The 16660-nt window shown below is 39.9% G+C and overlaps 1 protein-coding gene across 1 annotated transcript in view; it reads left to right on the plus strand.

Annotated features, from left to right (window-relative positions):
• Positions 1-3664: 3664 nt before the first annotated feature.
• trit1 (tRNA isopentenyltransferase 1) overlaps positions 3665-16660 on the plus strand; it is a 59988-nt gene continuing 46992 nt past the window's right edge. Inside the window, exon 1 of the mRNA XM_061882671.1 lies at positions 3665-3835. Coding sequence (XP_061738655.1) covers positions 3677-3835 — 159 coding nt within the window. The 5' untranslated portion in view covers positions 3665-3676. The remainder of the gene's footprint in view (positions 3836-16660) is intronic.

A 16660-nucleotide genomic window follows, 5' to 3' on the forward strand; every position in this document is an offset into this window, starting at 1 on the left:
ACAGGTTTTCTTCACCTGAATGCACAGGTGTCCAAAGAGTGGCCCAAGCGAGATTTGCGGCCATAAAAAAATGCTCATAAAAAAAGCCAAACAGAAATGTAAAAAGAGGTGAGATGTAAGAAAATAGTTGCAATACTGACTAATAAAACACAGGCTTGTTTTTCTTTAACCTTCGTCTTGCGTTAGGGTCGGCACCGACCCGTTTTAGTTTTTAAATGCATAAAAACACCACATACATTTATTTTTTTGCATCAAAGCTTTTTGACTTTGCCAGGAACCTCTTTGTCAACAAAATAAAACATTTTCATTTTTTTCACTAAATTATAAAATGCTCTGGTAGAAATTATGCCCTTGGTGTTGTTAGGGTCGGTTTCGACCCAGTTATAAAAATAAGATGATAAAGCAATGATAAGAGCCAAAACTGAACACACTGACAGCCAGCTCCTCTCCCAATCATGTGAGCTTTAGTGGATTCTCATTTTACTTTGTTATCCTGTACAAAAACAAACAAAAGACGGACACTAAAAGTGTCACTTTTTGCCACTCTGATTTTGTTTTTTTATTAGTTTTGGAACTAGTAATCTATTTCTCTTGGTTTCATTTGCTTGATTGGTTGTTGTTTGTTTGATGTTGGATTTCTGTTGCTGAAAAAAATACTTTTTAGCCTTTTTCTTGAAGTAAATATACATGGGTCGAAATTGACCCGTAACACCATAGATGTTACTATAGTTAAAATTCTTAAAATTAAAAAAATAAATAAAACACATTTATTTAAGAGATGTGTTCTAATACCCCTTAGTAATAGTTAGGTAACACAACAACCTTTTTTTAATGTATATGATTCTCTTGAGGTTCGTTTTACCATTTTTAAAAATTGAAATTGAGGGGTATACTGACAAAAAAAGGCCCAATGGCCCAAACCAAAAATATTAAAACCAATATTTTCAAGGATAAGGAAGCCTAACGAGGTCACCAAGAGATGAGAAACAAATTGGATGATAGATCATTGTTTTTAGTGTATTTTACAGCTGATTTAAGACATGGGTCAAAACCGACCCGTTAACATAAGAGATGGTAACAGAAAGCTAACACAAGAGGAAGGTTAAAGGCCTACTTAAAGCCACTACTAGCCACCACCTGTTTATATATCAATGATGAAATATTAACATTGCAACACATGCCAATACGGACGCTTTAGTTTACTAAATTGCAATTTTAAATTTCCCGCAAGTTTCTTGTTGAAAACGTCGCGGAATGATGACGTGTACGCGTGACGTCACGGACTGTCAGGAAATATTAGCGCTGCACCACTAGCGGCTAAAAGTCGTCTGCTTTAATCGCATAATTACACAGTATTTTGGACATCTGTGTTGCTGAATCTTTTGCAATTTGTTCAATTAATAATGGAGACTATATCGATTGTAGCTGAGATAGGCGCCAGTGACCCCAAAAGGGAATAAGCGGTAGAAAATGGATGGATAAAGAACAATGCTGTTGGTGGAAAGCGGTGGATTGCAGCTGCCTTTAGCACCGAGACACAGCCGGTGTTTCTTTGTTTGTTGTGAAGCTTTAACACAGAGCGGTCAAGCCAACATGTTTTCTCTACATCAGGGGTGCCCATTACGTCGATCGCGAGCTACCAGTCGATCTCCAGCCAGGCTTTTAAAAGAAATAGACCTAAAAATGAGTGATCATCAATCTTCACCAAGACGTCACTTAAATGACATTCACGGTACCGGAGGGTCTTGTGAGATGACGCTGGCTGCTGCAAGATCATTATTATGAAAATATGACCGAGAGGAAGGCCAGAAACACTTTTTATTTCAACAGACTCTCGCGCCGTACCTTCCGTCAAAACTCTAAAGGCCGACTGCACATTTCCTATCTTCACAATAAAAGCCCTGCTTCATGCTGCCTGCGCTAACTAAATACAGAGTCTCGGAAAACTGGCGTGCACAAGCGATCCCTCAGAAAGCTGGCGTGCACATCACTTGTGCTCTCAGCTATCTTAGCTGACATTGCTTAACACGATAAGTAATGAATAATTCCGCTGGTAATCACAGTGTCAAAAATCCATCCATCCATCCACCATCTTCCGCTTATCCGAGGTCGGGTCGCGGGGGCAGCAGCCTAAGCAGGGAAGCCCAGCCACTTCGTCTAGCTCTTCCCGGGGGATCCCGAGGCGTTCCCAGGCCAGCCGGGAGACATAGTCTTCCCAACGTGTCCTGGGTCTTCCCCGTGGCCTCCTACCGGTTGGACGTGCCCTAAACACCTCCCTAGTGAGGCGTTCGGGTGGCATCCTGACCAGATGCCCGAACCACCTCATCTGGCTCCTCTCCATGTGGAGGAGCAGCGGCTTTACTTTGAGTTCCTCCCGGATGGCAGAGCTTCTCACCCTATCTCTAAGGGAGAGACCCAAACTCATTTGGGCCGCTTGTACCCGTGATCTTATCCTTTCGGTCATGACCCAAAGCTCATGACCATAGGTGAGGATGGGAACGTAGATCGACCGGTAAATTGAGAGCTTTGCCTTCCGGCTCAGCTCCTTCTTCACCACAACGGATCGGTACAACATCCGCATTACTGAAGACGCCGCACCGATCCGCCTGTCGATCTCACGATCCACTCTTCCCCCACTCGTGAACAAGACTCCTAGGTACTTGAACTCAAAAATAACTTTCAAAATTTAACACATTTTCATGCATTTTAATCCATCCATCCGGTTGTTGGTTATCTTCAGAATAACAGTGTTATTAAAAAGAATAAGATACTTATTATACTCTGAAAATGTTGGTTTTACTTAAAAATGCACGCTTTTAGTTGTATTCAGTCTTAAAAAAAATATATTATATGGCTCTCACGGAAATACTTTTTAAAATATTTGGCTTGTATGGCTCTTTCAGCCAAAAATGTTCCCGACCCCTGACTTACTGTATTTCCTTGAATTACCGCCGGGGCGCTAATTATTTTTAAAACCTCTTCTCGCTCCGGCACTTACCAAGGGCATGCAGTAAAAAATTTGAGTGTGATGTAAGCTTGGACCTTAAATCCTACTGAATAGCTCTTAATCTTCTTCCCTTTATGCGATTTCAAATTACCGGTATTGAAATCAGCCTCCTCCATTTTGAAAATGATTATTTTGCGAAGTGAGTTTGACCCGGCAGTAATTCAAGGCTGGCACATAATATATGCCCTGCGGCAGTTCAAGGAAATAAGGTATATTTTAACATTGTTATGATTGAGAGCCTTCCTGGTTCAAGCCTGAGGGTCGCCCTGAAGGTAAACTAATATATTGTAATGGTTTTGAAAATGAAAACTATCTAAATGCTTTCATTTTTCAGTTTGTGGGCCTCACTGGAAAAAGTTTGGACACCCTGTCTTAATGTCAGCTTCAAGCGTCGCCATAGCAACAGTGCTAATTAGGCTACCGTGCTCCCAGCTTTATGGCGAAAATAAACTTTTGTCTCATATTATGCTCGTTTTCTCATTAAAGTCAAATAGCAACCATTCAATCGATGCTGCCGTCCAACACCTAAAACGCGCACGCGCACAAACGCGCGTCCGCGTCACTCAGGCAGCGCTTGCTTGTTGCCAGGCAACAAAGGCCCGCCTTCGTGACCCTGGCGTAGCCAGCGCATGCGCATCGGCCTGAAGTGGGCGTCCCGGAAAAAACAACATGGCGTCGTCGTCGAGCGGCTTGACGCGTGTGATCAGCAAAGTGATGTTTCCTCCCTTGCTCGTCGTCTTAGGAGCCACCGGCACCGGAAAGTCCAAGCTGGCCGTCGACCTCGCAACGCGGCTGCGGGGAGAAATCATCAGCGCAGACTCCATGCAGGTAGGAAACTTATATATAAGACTCAATGCAGGTAGGAACAGGGGCGTCACTAAACCTAATACTGTACTGGGGCACCCTGGGGCACAAATAATTCACGTGAGCGTGCAAAGCGCGCAAGCAAGAACATTTTTAGCCCTTATTTATCATAAAAAATACATAAATAGTGCTTAAAACTATGAAATCATATCAGATGATGATGTATGGATCTTTGATGAACCACCTGAAATTAACTCATGCATTTGACCTACTTGTGCACTTTTTTACTCCAGACTTCTGAACTGCTACTGGTAAAAGCAATATATATTTATTTTTGAAATATATATTGCAGTAATCATCTGCAAATTTAACATCTACAAAAGTAAAACAAAAAATAAAGCACCCCTGCATCTCTGGGTTCTTTTATATTATTTAAGTTCCATTTATGGCAATGTGGCTAATCCTATTTCAGATACACAAAATTATCAAATATACACAAAACAATAAAGCCACAGCAGTAGAATAAATGAACAACTGTTGTGTGTCTGTTCAGGGAATCATTTTCTGAGAAGTAAACTGTAACGTCTCCTTTTCATTTTTGCAAAGTGGTCAATCACCCTGGACAGACATGGAAATATTACAGTAACTGTTATACAGTTGACCAGTGGTTCCCAACTGCTGGGTCGTGGCATACAAGTGGATTGTGTGTCATTTTCAGTCAGATGTGTGCATGGGAAAAAAAAAAGTTTAGGGAGAAAAAAGTCAAATTGTGGCAACAAAAGCAGATATTTTTAGCCATTTTTCTAGTGACTATTAGTGAGTATTTTAGCAAAAGGCAAAGCGACTAACAAGTTGGAGGAGGACTCAGGACAGACATGGAAATATATTTTTTAAAAATCTAAATGGGGCAACAAACCCGATATTTTTAGCCATCTTTTTGAAAACAAATACAGAAATGTTACTATTTTTTCTGGAAACAAAACCAGATGCTTTAGCTGTAGCCATTTTTCTGGTGACAAAACAAGATTATTTTAGTCAAAGTCACAGCGATTAACAAGACAAGTCTACTGTGCTATTTTTCTGTGAAATAAACTTGAATGATTTAAAAATCACGACTTGATGATATGGAAAAATGTTTTTCTTCCTGAAGATAAAGCATTTGAGAAGCACTCAACTCACACATGCTGACTCCAAATCATCATTGATGCAGAAGCAGCAGACAATAACCAACATGATGTTTCATGTTGATTGGAAATTCCCCCGACAGCTCGTACAGCAAATGAATATGTTTGTCTTGATACAAGGAAGAACGTTAGCTAACTTAGCATCAACTTAAGACAATGATGTTGCCTAGCTAGCTAGGACTTCACTTACATCTCTCATTCCTGCTGCTTCTTCTCTGCTGCGGGCCAATAACTTTCTTAAATCCATGTAGGAGTTACAGTTTGAGTCAAATTTAAATCAAAATATTGTAATTAACAAATTGTTGTTGGCTAACGTCACCTACCTCACGCAGTCATTCGAATCCCCCCGACCCCCTCTCTCTCTCTCAACCGAAGTCTCGATCCACACGTGAATAAATTACCATATTAATTAGCCATGTGCTCATTGTTACGTGGAGTGAATACAGTAGCAATCAATTACCATACTAAGTAGTATGTGCGCTGTTGTCTATGTTATGTAGACTTAAAACTCTGAAGCGTTTTTTTTATTGGTGAAATTTTTACTGGGGCACTGCAAATCAACAGTGGGGCACGTGCCCCAGTGAAATATGTTTGGCGACGCCCCTGTTCACCACTAAATGCTAACACCCCAATAACTACAGTACATATTCACCACTAAATGCTAACACCCCAATAACTACAGTACATATTCACCACTAAATGCTAACACCCCAATAAGTACAGTACATATTCACCACTAAATGCTAACACCCCAATAATTACAGTACATATTCACCACTAAATGCTAACACACCAATAAGTATAAGTACATATTCCCTACAATTGACCACTAAATACTAACACCCCAATAAGTACAGTACATATTCACCACTAAATACTAACACCCCAATAAGTACAGTAAATATTCACCACTAAATGCTAACACCCCAATAAGTACAGTACATATTCACCACTAAATGCTAACACCCCAATAAGTATAAGTACATATTCCCTACAATTGACCACTAAATGCTAACACCCCAATAAGTGCAGTACATATTCACCACTAAATACTAACACCCCAATAAGTACAGTACATATTCACCATTAATGCTAACACCCCAGTAAGTACAGTACATATTCCCTACAATTGACCACTAAATGCTAACACCCCAATAAGTACAGTACATATTCACCACTAAATACTAACACCCCAATAAGTACAGTACATATTCACCATTAATGCTAACACCCCAGTAAGTACAGTACATATTCCCTACAATTGACCACTAAATGCTAACACCCCAATAAGTACAGTACATATTCACCACTAAATGCTAACACCCCAATAAGTACAGTACTTATTCCCTACAATTGACCACTAAATGCTAACACCACAATAAGTACAGTACATATTCACCACTAAATGCTAACACCCCAATAAGTACAGTACATATTCACCACTAAATGCTAACACCCCAATAAGTACAGTACATATTCACCACTAAATGCTAACACCCCAATAATTACAGTACATATTCACCACTAAATGCTAACACACCAATAAGTATAAGTACATATTCCCTACAATTGACCACTAAATACTAACACCCCAATAAGTACAGTACATATTCACCACTAAATACTAACACCCCAATAAGTACAGTAAATATTCACCACTAAATGCTAACACCCCAATAAGTACAGTACATATTCACCACTAAATGCTAACACCCCAATAAGTATAAGTACATATTCCCTACAATTGACCACTAAATGCTAACACCCCAATAAGTGCAGTACATATTCACCACTAAATACTAACACCCCAATAAGTACAGTACATATTCACCATTAATGCTAACACCCCAGTAAGTACAGTACATATTCCCTACAATTGACCACTAAATGCTAACACCCCAATAAGTACAGTACATATTCACCACTAAATACTAACACCCCAATAAGTACAGTACATATTCACCATTAATGCTAACACCCCAGTAAGTACAGTACATATTCCCTACAATTGACCACTAAATGCTAACACCCCAATAAGTACAGTACATATTCACCACTAAATGCTAACACCCCAATAAGTATAGTACTTATTCCCTACAATTGACCACTAAATGCTAACACCACAATAAGTACAGTACATATTCACCACTAAATGCTAACACCACAATAAGTACAGTACATATTCACCACTAAATACTAACACCCCAATAAGTGCAGTACATATTCACCACTAAATACTAACACCCCAATAAGTACAGTACATATTCACCACTAAATGCTAACACCCCAATAAGTACAGTACATATTCACCACTAAATGCTAACACCCCAATAAGTATAAGTACATATTCCCTACAATTGACCACTAAATGCTAACACCCCAATAAGTACAGTACATATTCACCACTAAATACTAACACCCCAATAAGTACAGTACATATTCACCACTAAATGCTAACACCCCAATAAGTACAGTACATATTCACCACTAAATGCTAACACCCCAATAAGTATAAGTACATATTCCCTACAATTGACCACTAAATACTAACACCCCAATAAGTACAGTACATATTCACCACTAAATACTAACACCCCAATAAGTGCAGTACATATTCACCACTAAATACTAACACCCCAATAAGTACAGTACATATTCACCACTAAATGCTAACACCCCAATAAGTACAGTACATATTCACCATTAATGCTAACACCCCAATAAGTACAGTACATATTCCCTACAATTGACCACTAAATGCTAACACCCCAATAAGTACAGTACATATTCACCACTAAATGCTAACACCCCAATAAGTACAGTACATATTCCCTACAATTGACCACTAAATGCTAACACCACAATAAGTACAGTACATATTCACCACTAAATGCTAACACCACAATAAGTACAGTACATATTCACCACTAAATGCTAACACCACAATAAGTACAGTACATATTCACCACTAAATGCTAACACCCCAATAAGTACAGTACATATTCACCACTAAATGCTAACACCCCAATAAGTACAGTACATATTCACCACTAAATGCTAACACCACAATAAGTACAGTACATATTCACCACTAAATGCTAACACCCCAATAAGTACAGTACATATTCACCACTAAATGCTAACACCCCAATAATTACAGTACATATTCACCACTAAATGCTAACACCCCAATAATTACAGTACATATTCACCACTAAATGCTAACACCCCAATAAGTACAGTACATATTAACCACTAAATGCTAACACCCCAATAAGTACAGTACATATTCACCACTAAATGCTCACACCCCAATAATTACAGTACATATTCACCACTAAATGCTAACACCCCAATAAGTACAGTACATATTCACCACTAAATACTAACACCCCAATAAGTACAGTACATATTCACCACTAAATGCTAACACCCCAATAAGTACAGTACATATTCACCACTAAATGCTAACACCCCAATAAGTACAGTACATATTCACCACTAAATACTAACACCCCAATAAGTACAGTACATATTCACCACTAAATGCTAACACCCCAATAAGTACAGTACATATTCACCACTAAATGCTAACACCACAATAAGTACAGTACATATTCACCACTAAATGCTAACACACCAATAAGTATAAGTACATATTCCCTACAATTGACCACTGAATACTAACACCCCAATAAGTACAGTACATATTCACCACTAAATACTAACACCACAATAAGTACAGTACATATTCACCACTAAATACTAACACCCCAATAAGTACAGTACATATTCACCACTAAATGCTAACACCCCAATAAGTACAGTACATATTCACCATTAATGCTAACACCCCAATAAGTACAGTACATATTCCCTACAATTGACCACTAAATGCTAACACCCCAATAAGTACAGTACATATTCACCACTAAATGCTAACACCCCAATAAGTACAGTACATATTCCCTACAATTGACCACTAAATGCTAACACCACAATAAGTACAGTACATATTCACCACTAAATGCTAACACCACAATAAGTACAGTACATATTCACCACTAAATGCTAACACCCCAATAAGTACAGTACATATTCACCACTAAATGCTAACACCCCAATAAGTACAGTACATATTCACCACTAAATGCTAACACCACAATAAGTACAGTACATATTCACCACTAAATGCTAACACCCCAATAAGTACAGTACATATTCACCACTAAATGCTAACACCCCAATAATTACAGTACATATTCACCACTAAATGCTAACACCCCAATAATTACAGTACATATTCACCACTAAATGCTAACACCCCAATAAGTACAGTACATATTAACCACTAAATGCTAACACCCCAATAAGTACAGTACATATTCACCACTAAATGCTCACACCCCAATAATTACAGTACATATTCACCACTAAATGCTAACACCCCAATAAGTACAGTACATATTCACCACTAAATACTAACACCCCAATAAGTACAGTACATATTCACCACTAAATGCTAACACCCCAATAAGTACAGTACATATTCACCACTAAATGCTAACACACCAATAATTACAGTACATATTCACCACTAAATGCTAACACCCCAATAAGTACAGTACATATTCACCACTAAATGCTAACACCCCAATAAGTACAGTACATATTCACCACTAAATGCTAACACCCCAATAAGTACAGTACATATTCACCACTAAATGCTAACACCCCAATAAGTACAGTACATATTCACCACTAAATGCTAACACCCCAATAAGTACAGTACATATTAACCACTAAATGCTAACACCCCAATAAGTACAGTACATATTCACCACTAAATGCTCACACCCCAATAATTACAGTACATATTCACCACTAAATGCTAACACCCCAATAAGTACAGTACATATTCACCACTAAATACTAACACCCCAATAAGTACAGTACATATTCACCACTAAATGCTAACACCCCAATAAGTACAGTACATATTCACCACTAAATGCTAACACCCCAATAAGTACAGTACATATTCACCACTAAATACTAACACCCCAATAAGTACAGTGCATATTCACCACTAAATGCTAACACCCCAATAAGTACAGTACATATTCACCACTAAATGCTAACACCACAATAAGTACAGTACATATTCACCACTAAATGCTAACACACCAATAAGTATAAGTACATATTCCCTACAATTGACCACTGAATACTAACACCCCAATAAGTACAGTACATATTCACCACTAAATACTAACACCACAATAAGTACAGTACATATTCACCACTAAATACTAACACCCCAATAAGTACAGTACATATTCACCACTAAATGCTAACACCCCAATAAGTACAGTACATATTCACCATTAATGCTAACACCCCAATAAGTACAGTACATATTCCCTACAATTGACCACTAAATGCTAACACCCCAATAAGTACAGTACATATTCACCACTAAATGCTAACACCCCAATAAGTACAGTACATATTCCCTACAATTGACCACTAAATGCTAACACCACAATAAGTACAGTACATATTCACCACTAAATGCTAACACCACAATAAGTACAGTACATATTCACCACTAAATGCTAACACCCCAATAAGTACAGTACATATTCACCACTAAATGCTAACACCCCAATAAGTACAGTACATATTCACCACTAAATGCTAACACCACAATAAGTACAGTACATATTCACCACTAAATGCTAACACCCCAATAAGTACAGTACATATTCACCACTAAATGCTAACACCCCAATAATTACAGTACATATTCACCACTAAATGCTAACACCCCAATAATTACAGTACATATTCACCACTAAATGCTAACACCCCAATAAGTACAGTACATATTAACCACTAAATGCTAACACCCCAATAAGTACAGTACATATTCACCACTAAATGCTCACACCCCAATAATTACAGTACATATTCACCACTAAATGCTAACACCCCAATAAGTACAGTACATATTCACCACTAAATACTAACACCCCAATAAGTACAGTACATATTCACCACTAAATGCTAACACCCCAATAAGTACAGTACATATTCACCACTAAATGCTAACACACCAATAATTACAGTACATATTCACCACTAAATGCTAACACCCCAATAAGTACAGTACATATTCACCACTAAATGCTAACACCCCAATAAGTACAGTACATATTCACCACTAAATGCTAACACCCCAATAAGTACAGTACATATTCACCACTAAATGCTAACACCCCAATAAGTACAGTACATATTCACCACTAAATGCTAACACCCCAATAAGTACAGTACATATTCCCTACAATTGACCACTAAATGCTAACACCCCAATAAGTGGTTTAAGTCGGGCTCCACCTTCATCAATCTATGGTATAAGACTCCGGCAGGTAGGACACCAAGTCAACTCCTTGACGTCACTCACTCTTTTACCTGCAAGACACTTTGTCGCAAGTCATAATAACATCCACTGATGTCATCATAACATCTACTCACTGACGTCATCATAACATCTACTCACTGACGTCATCAGAGAAGACTGATATTCATTCCAACAAAATAATAACAGCATAATAGTGCAATTGCAACATTGAGTACAGAGCGAGTGAGGACACACACCAACATGACACAAAACAATCCAAAAGCAGTCAAACAACAAATGAATGATGTATTAACAACATTATCAATATTAATAACAATTCCAACATAGCAATGATTATAAATCTCTCATGGACATGATCATCACGGCCATTTGTAGAAAAAAACCCATGAAAAAGTAACAAAAGTGAGACAGCAGCTTACATTGCATCACATCTCACAAGCTGGACAACAATATTTGACATCTTTTAGCTTCATTTCATCGTTCAAACCACTTGAAGTCATTACTATCTCAACCATATGACCTTTTTTCTACTCATATCATCTCCATTTCTTGTGTACACCACTCAGTATTGATTATGTGTGAGTATTGATTATGTGTGTATACCAGTCAGTATTGGTTATGTGGGAGTATTTATTATGTGTGAGTACCAGTCAGTATTGATTATGTGTGTATACCAGTCTGTATTGATTGTGTGTGAGTATTTATTATGTGTACCAATCAGTATTGATTATGTGTGAGTATTGATTATGTGTGTATACCAGTCAGTATTGATTGTGTGCGAGTATTTATTATGTGTGTACCAATCAGTATTGACTATGTGTGAGTATTGATTATGTGGGAGTATTTATTATGTGTGAGTACCAGTCAGTATTGATTATGTGTGTGTAGCAGTAAGTATGTATTATGTGTGTATACACCAGTCAGTATTGATAATGTGTGTGAGTATTGATTGTGTGTATATACCAGTCAGTATTGATTATGTGTGTGTAGCAGTAAGTATTGATCATGTGTGTATCCCAGTCTGTATTGATCATGTGTGTATACCAGTCAGTATGTATTATGTGTGTATACACCAGCCAGTATTGATTATGTGGGAGTATTTATTATGTGTGAGTACCAGTCAGTATTGATTATGTGTGTGTAGCAGTAAGTATTGATCATGTGTGTATACCAGTCAGTATGTATTGTGTGTATACACCAGTCAGTATTGATAATGTGTGTGAGTATTATGTGTGTATATACCAGTCAGTATTGATAATGTGTGTATACCAGTCAGTATTGATTGTGTGTGAGTATTTATTATGTGTGTACCAGTCAGTATTGATTATGTGTGATTATTGATTATGTGTGTATACCAGTCAGTATTGATTGTGTGTGAGTATTTATTATGTGTGTACCAATCAGTATTGATTATGTGTGAGTATTGATTATGTGTGTATACCAGTCAGTATTGATTGTGTGTGAGTATTTATTATGTGTGTACCAATCAGTATTGATTATGTGTGAGTATTGATTATGTGTGTATACCAGTCAGTATTGATTGTGTGGGAGTATTTATTATGTGTGAGTACCAGTCAGTATTGATTATGTGTGTGTAGCAGTAAGTATTGATCATGTGTGTATCCCAGTCTGTATGTATTATGTGTGTATGCCCCAGTCAGTATTGATAGTGTGTGTGAGTATTGATTGTGTGTGTACCATTTAGTATTGATCATGTGTATATACCAGTCAGTATTGATAATGTGTGTATACCAGTCAGTATTGATAATGTGTGAGTATTTATTATGTGTGTACCAATCAGTATTGATTATGTGTGTGTAGCAGTAAGTATTGATCATGTGTGTATACCAGTCAGTATTGATTATGTGTGTGTAGCCGTAAGTATTGATCACGTGTATATACCAGTCAGTATTGATTGTGTGTATACCAGTCAGTATGAGTTGGACTATCAATATATATCAATTTTTTTAGTATTGCCCTTTTTGTTATGATGCACATTGAAAGAAATGCCATTTTACTCTTTGATGACACGTTACTAAATTGATGTTTTTGTGTGTGTTTGCGTGTTGTGTGTGTGTGTGTGTGTGTGTGTGTGTGTGTGTGTGTGTGTGTGTGTGTGTGTGTGTGTAATTTGGCAAGTGAGCATGTTAAGTAGCAATGTAATAACTACATATCTCCGCTCTGTGCTTGGATGAAAGATTCATGTCAATTGTTCTACATCAGACATATTTATAAATCCATACCCTCACCTCTACATCATAAGTAAAGAATGGTGTTAATTACATCATGATATTCATAATGGTGTATAACAAATGTGTATATATATATATATATATATATATATATATAGAGCAGCTATCTAAATAGCGATATGATGAATACATATCACTCTGCTTTAAGGGTTGTACTATGTTATATATATTATTTTTGAAATATCCTCTCCTTCACATATGAAACAAATATGTTACAATTTGATGAGTACATGTGTGAGGGGCAGTTAAGGAGAGCACAGCTCGCAGGTTCAGTGTGCACACTTAAAGAAGGGTGGTCTTTCTTACTGTAGAAAGATGTTAATGGCTCTTGTTTTCATGTTAGCGATTAAGCTAGCGTGCTGGCGCCAGTCAGTAAATTCATCAAAGTGCAGTTATAAAGCAGCTTTCTTTTTTTGGGATCATTTTCATAATACTACCCATTGGGAGTTTGTCAGGGTCCCTGGTCTGTGTAGTTCTCAAGTGCCGTTGCCACGGCAACACGCAAGGAGGACGGGTACCACTTTAGTCTGGGTCACGCCAGACTGTGACACCCATAATTCTCACTAACTCTGCCACCTTGTGACCACATGTCCATCCCCGTCACGTGTCCTAGTGTCCTTGACAGTGTGGCCATAAGGCTTGTGTCCTTGACAGTGTGGACATAAGGCTTGTGTCCTTGACAGTGTGGACATAAGGCTTGTGTCCTTGACAGTGTGGACATAAGGCTTGTGTCCTTGACAGTGTGGCCATAAGGCTTGTGTCCTTGACAGTGTGGCCATAAGGCTTGTGTCCTTGACAGTGTGGACATAAGGCTTGTGTCCTTGACAGTGTGGCCATAAGGCTTGTGTCCTTGACAGTGTGGACATAAGGCTTGTGTCCTTGACAGTGTGGCCATAAGGCTTGTGTCCTTGACAGTGTGGACATAAGGCTTGTGTCCTTGACAGTGTGGACATAAGGCTTGTGTCCTTGACAGTGTGGCCATAAGGCTTGTGTCCTTGACAGTGTGGACATAAGGCTTGTGTCCTTGACAGTGTGGACATAAGGCTTGTGTCCTTGACAGTGTGGACATAAGGCTTGTGTCCTTGACAGTGTGGACATAAGGCTTGTGTCCTTGACAGTGTGGACATAAGGCTTGTGTCCTTGACAGTGTGGACATAAGGCTTGTGTCCTTGACAGTGTGGACATAAGGCTTGTGTCCTTGACAGTGTGGACATAAGGCTTGTGTCCTTGACAGTGTGGACATAAGGCTTGTGTCCTTGACAGTGTGGACATAAGGCTTGTGTCCTTGACAGTGTGGACATAAGGCTTGTGTCCTTGACAGTGTGGCCATAAGGCTTGTGTCCTTGACAGTGTGGCCATAAGGCTTGTGTCCTTGACAGTGTGGACATAAGGCTTGTGTCCTTGACAGTGTGGACATAAGGCTTGTGTCCTTGACAGTGTGGACATAAGGCTTGTGTCCTTGACAGTGTGGCCATAAGGCTTGTGTCCTTGACAGTGTGGACATAAGGCTTGTGTCCTTGACAGTGTGGCCATAAGGCTTGTGTCCTTGACAGTGTGGCCATGAGGCTTGTGTCCTTGACAGTGTGGCCATGAGGCTTGTGTCCTTGACAGTGTGGACATAAGGCTTGTGTCCTTGACAGTGTGGACATAAGGCTTGTGTCCTTGACAGTGTGGCCATAAGGCTTGTGTCCTTGACAGTGTGGCCATGAGGCTTGTGTCCTTGACAGTGTGGCCATGAGGCTTGTGTCCTTGACAGTGTGGCCATAAGGCTTGTGTCCTTGACAGTGTGGACATAAGGCTTGTGTCCTTGACAGTGTGGACATAAGGCTTGTGTCCTTGACAGTGTGGACATAAGGCTTGTGTCCTTGACAGTGTGGACATAAGGCTTGTGTCCTTGACAGTGTGGCCATAAGGCTTGTGTCCTTGACAGTGTGGCCATAAGGCTTGTGTCCTTGACAGTGTGGCCATAAGGCTTGTGTCCTTGACAGTGTGGCCATAAGGCTTGTGTCCTTGACAGTGTGGCCATAAGGCTTGTGTCCTTGACAGTGTGGACATAAGGCTTGTGTGCCTGGAATATCTCAGAAGACGGTCAGACAAAACAGTGGCCTAGTTACGTCCCAGCTTGGCGTGCCTTGCTCCACCATCCCTCGGCCTTGTTGCCGCTCTCCCGTTCACACGTGCAAACCAAAGCGGAAAAAGGGCGTGTGGACGTGAGGGGCGGGCGAGAGGGTGAGAGGGCGAGAGACACGCGTCCAAACTGGCCCGTGTTGTCCTCGGGATAGGAAACAGTCTGCGCTTGTTTGGGAGAAAGCAGCATTGTGCTGAGCTGGTGCACATTCAGCACCCAGCCCAGAGAATTGGTTCCCACACTCCTATTGTCACCCCATCACCCCCTCCTCCATCTCCCTAACCTCCTGATATCATGACACACACACACACACACACACACAATGTTTGGTTGTACTATCACCGAGCGAGGCCTTGCCAAATAGTGTAACCCCGCCGTTCCCACAGCTGGGGTTCCTTAGTGGTTCTTTCAGAGACTCTCATAAAAAGTGGTGAAGTTGGGGGTTATTATGGGACAATGTCTGTCTGGCAAGCCCCCCCACCTTCTGTGGCGCCCACACAGAGGAAGTGAGCGCAGTCCTAAATTAGCTGGTAATTCATCAGCGTGCAGGCACACCCCGGGATGAAAGTGGGTCAGCGCGCCGCTCGCAGCACACCCCTTTCTCACAGCACACCCCTTTCTCACAGCACACCCCTTTCTCACAGCACACCCCGGGATGAAAGTGGGTCAGTGCGCCACTCGCAGCACACCCCTTTCTCACAGCACACCCCTTACTCACAGCACACCCCGGGATGAAAGTGGGTCAGCGCGCCGCTCGCAGCACACCCCTTTCTCACAGCACACCCCTTACTCACAGAACACCCCGGGATGAAAGTGGGTCAGCGCGCCGCTCGCAGCACACCCCTTTCTCACAACACA

The sequence above is a fragment of the Nerophis ophidion genome, linkage group LG21, assembly GCF_033978795.1.
Source record: "Nerophis ophidion isolate RoL-2023_Sa linkage group LG21, RoL_Noph_v1.0, whole genome shotgun sequence".
Classification (NCBI taxonomy): domain Eukaryota; kingdom Metazoa; phylum Chordata; class Actinopteri; order Syngnathiformes; family Syngnathidae; genus Nerophis; species Nerophis ophidion.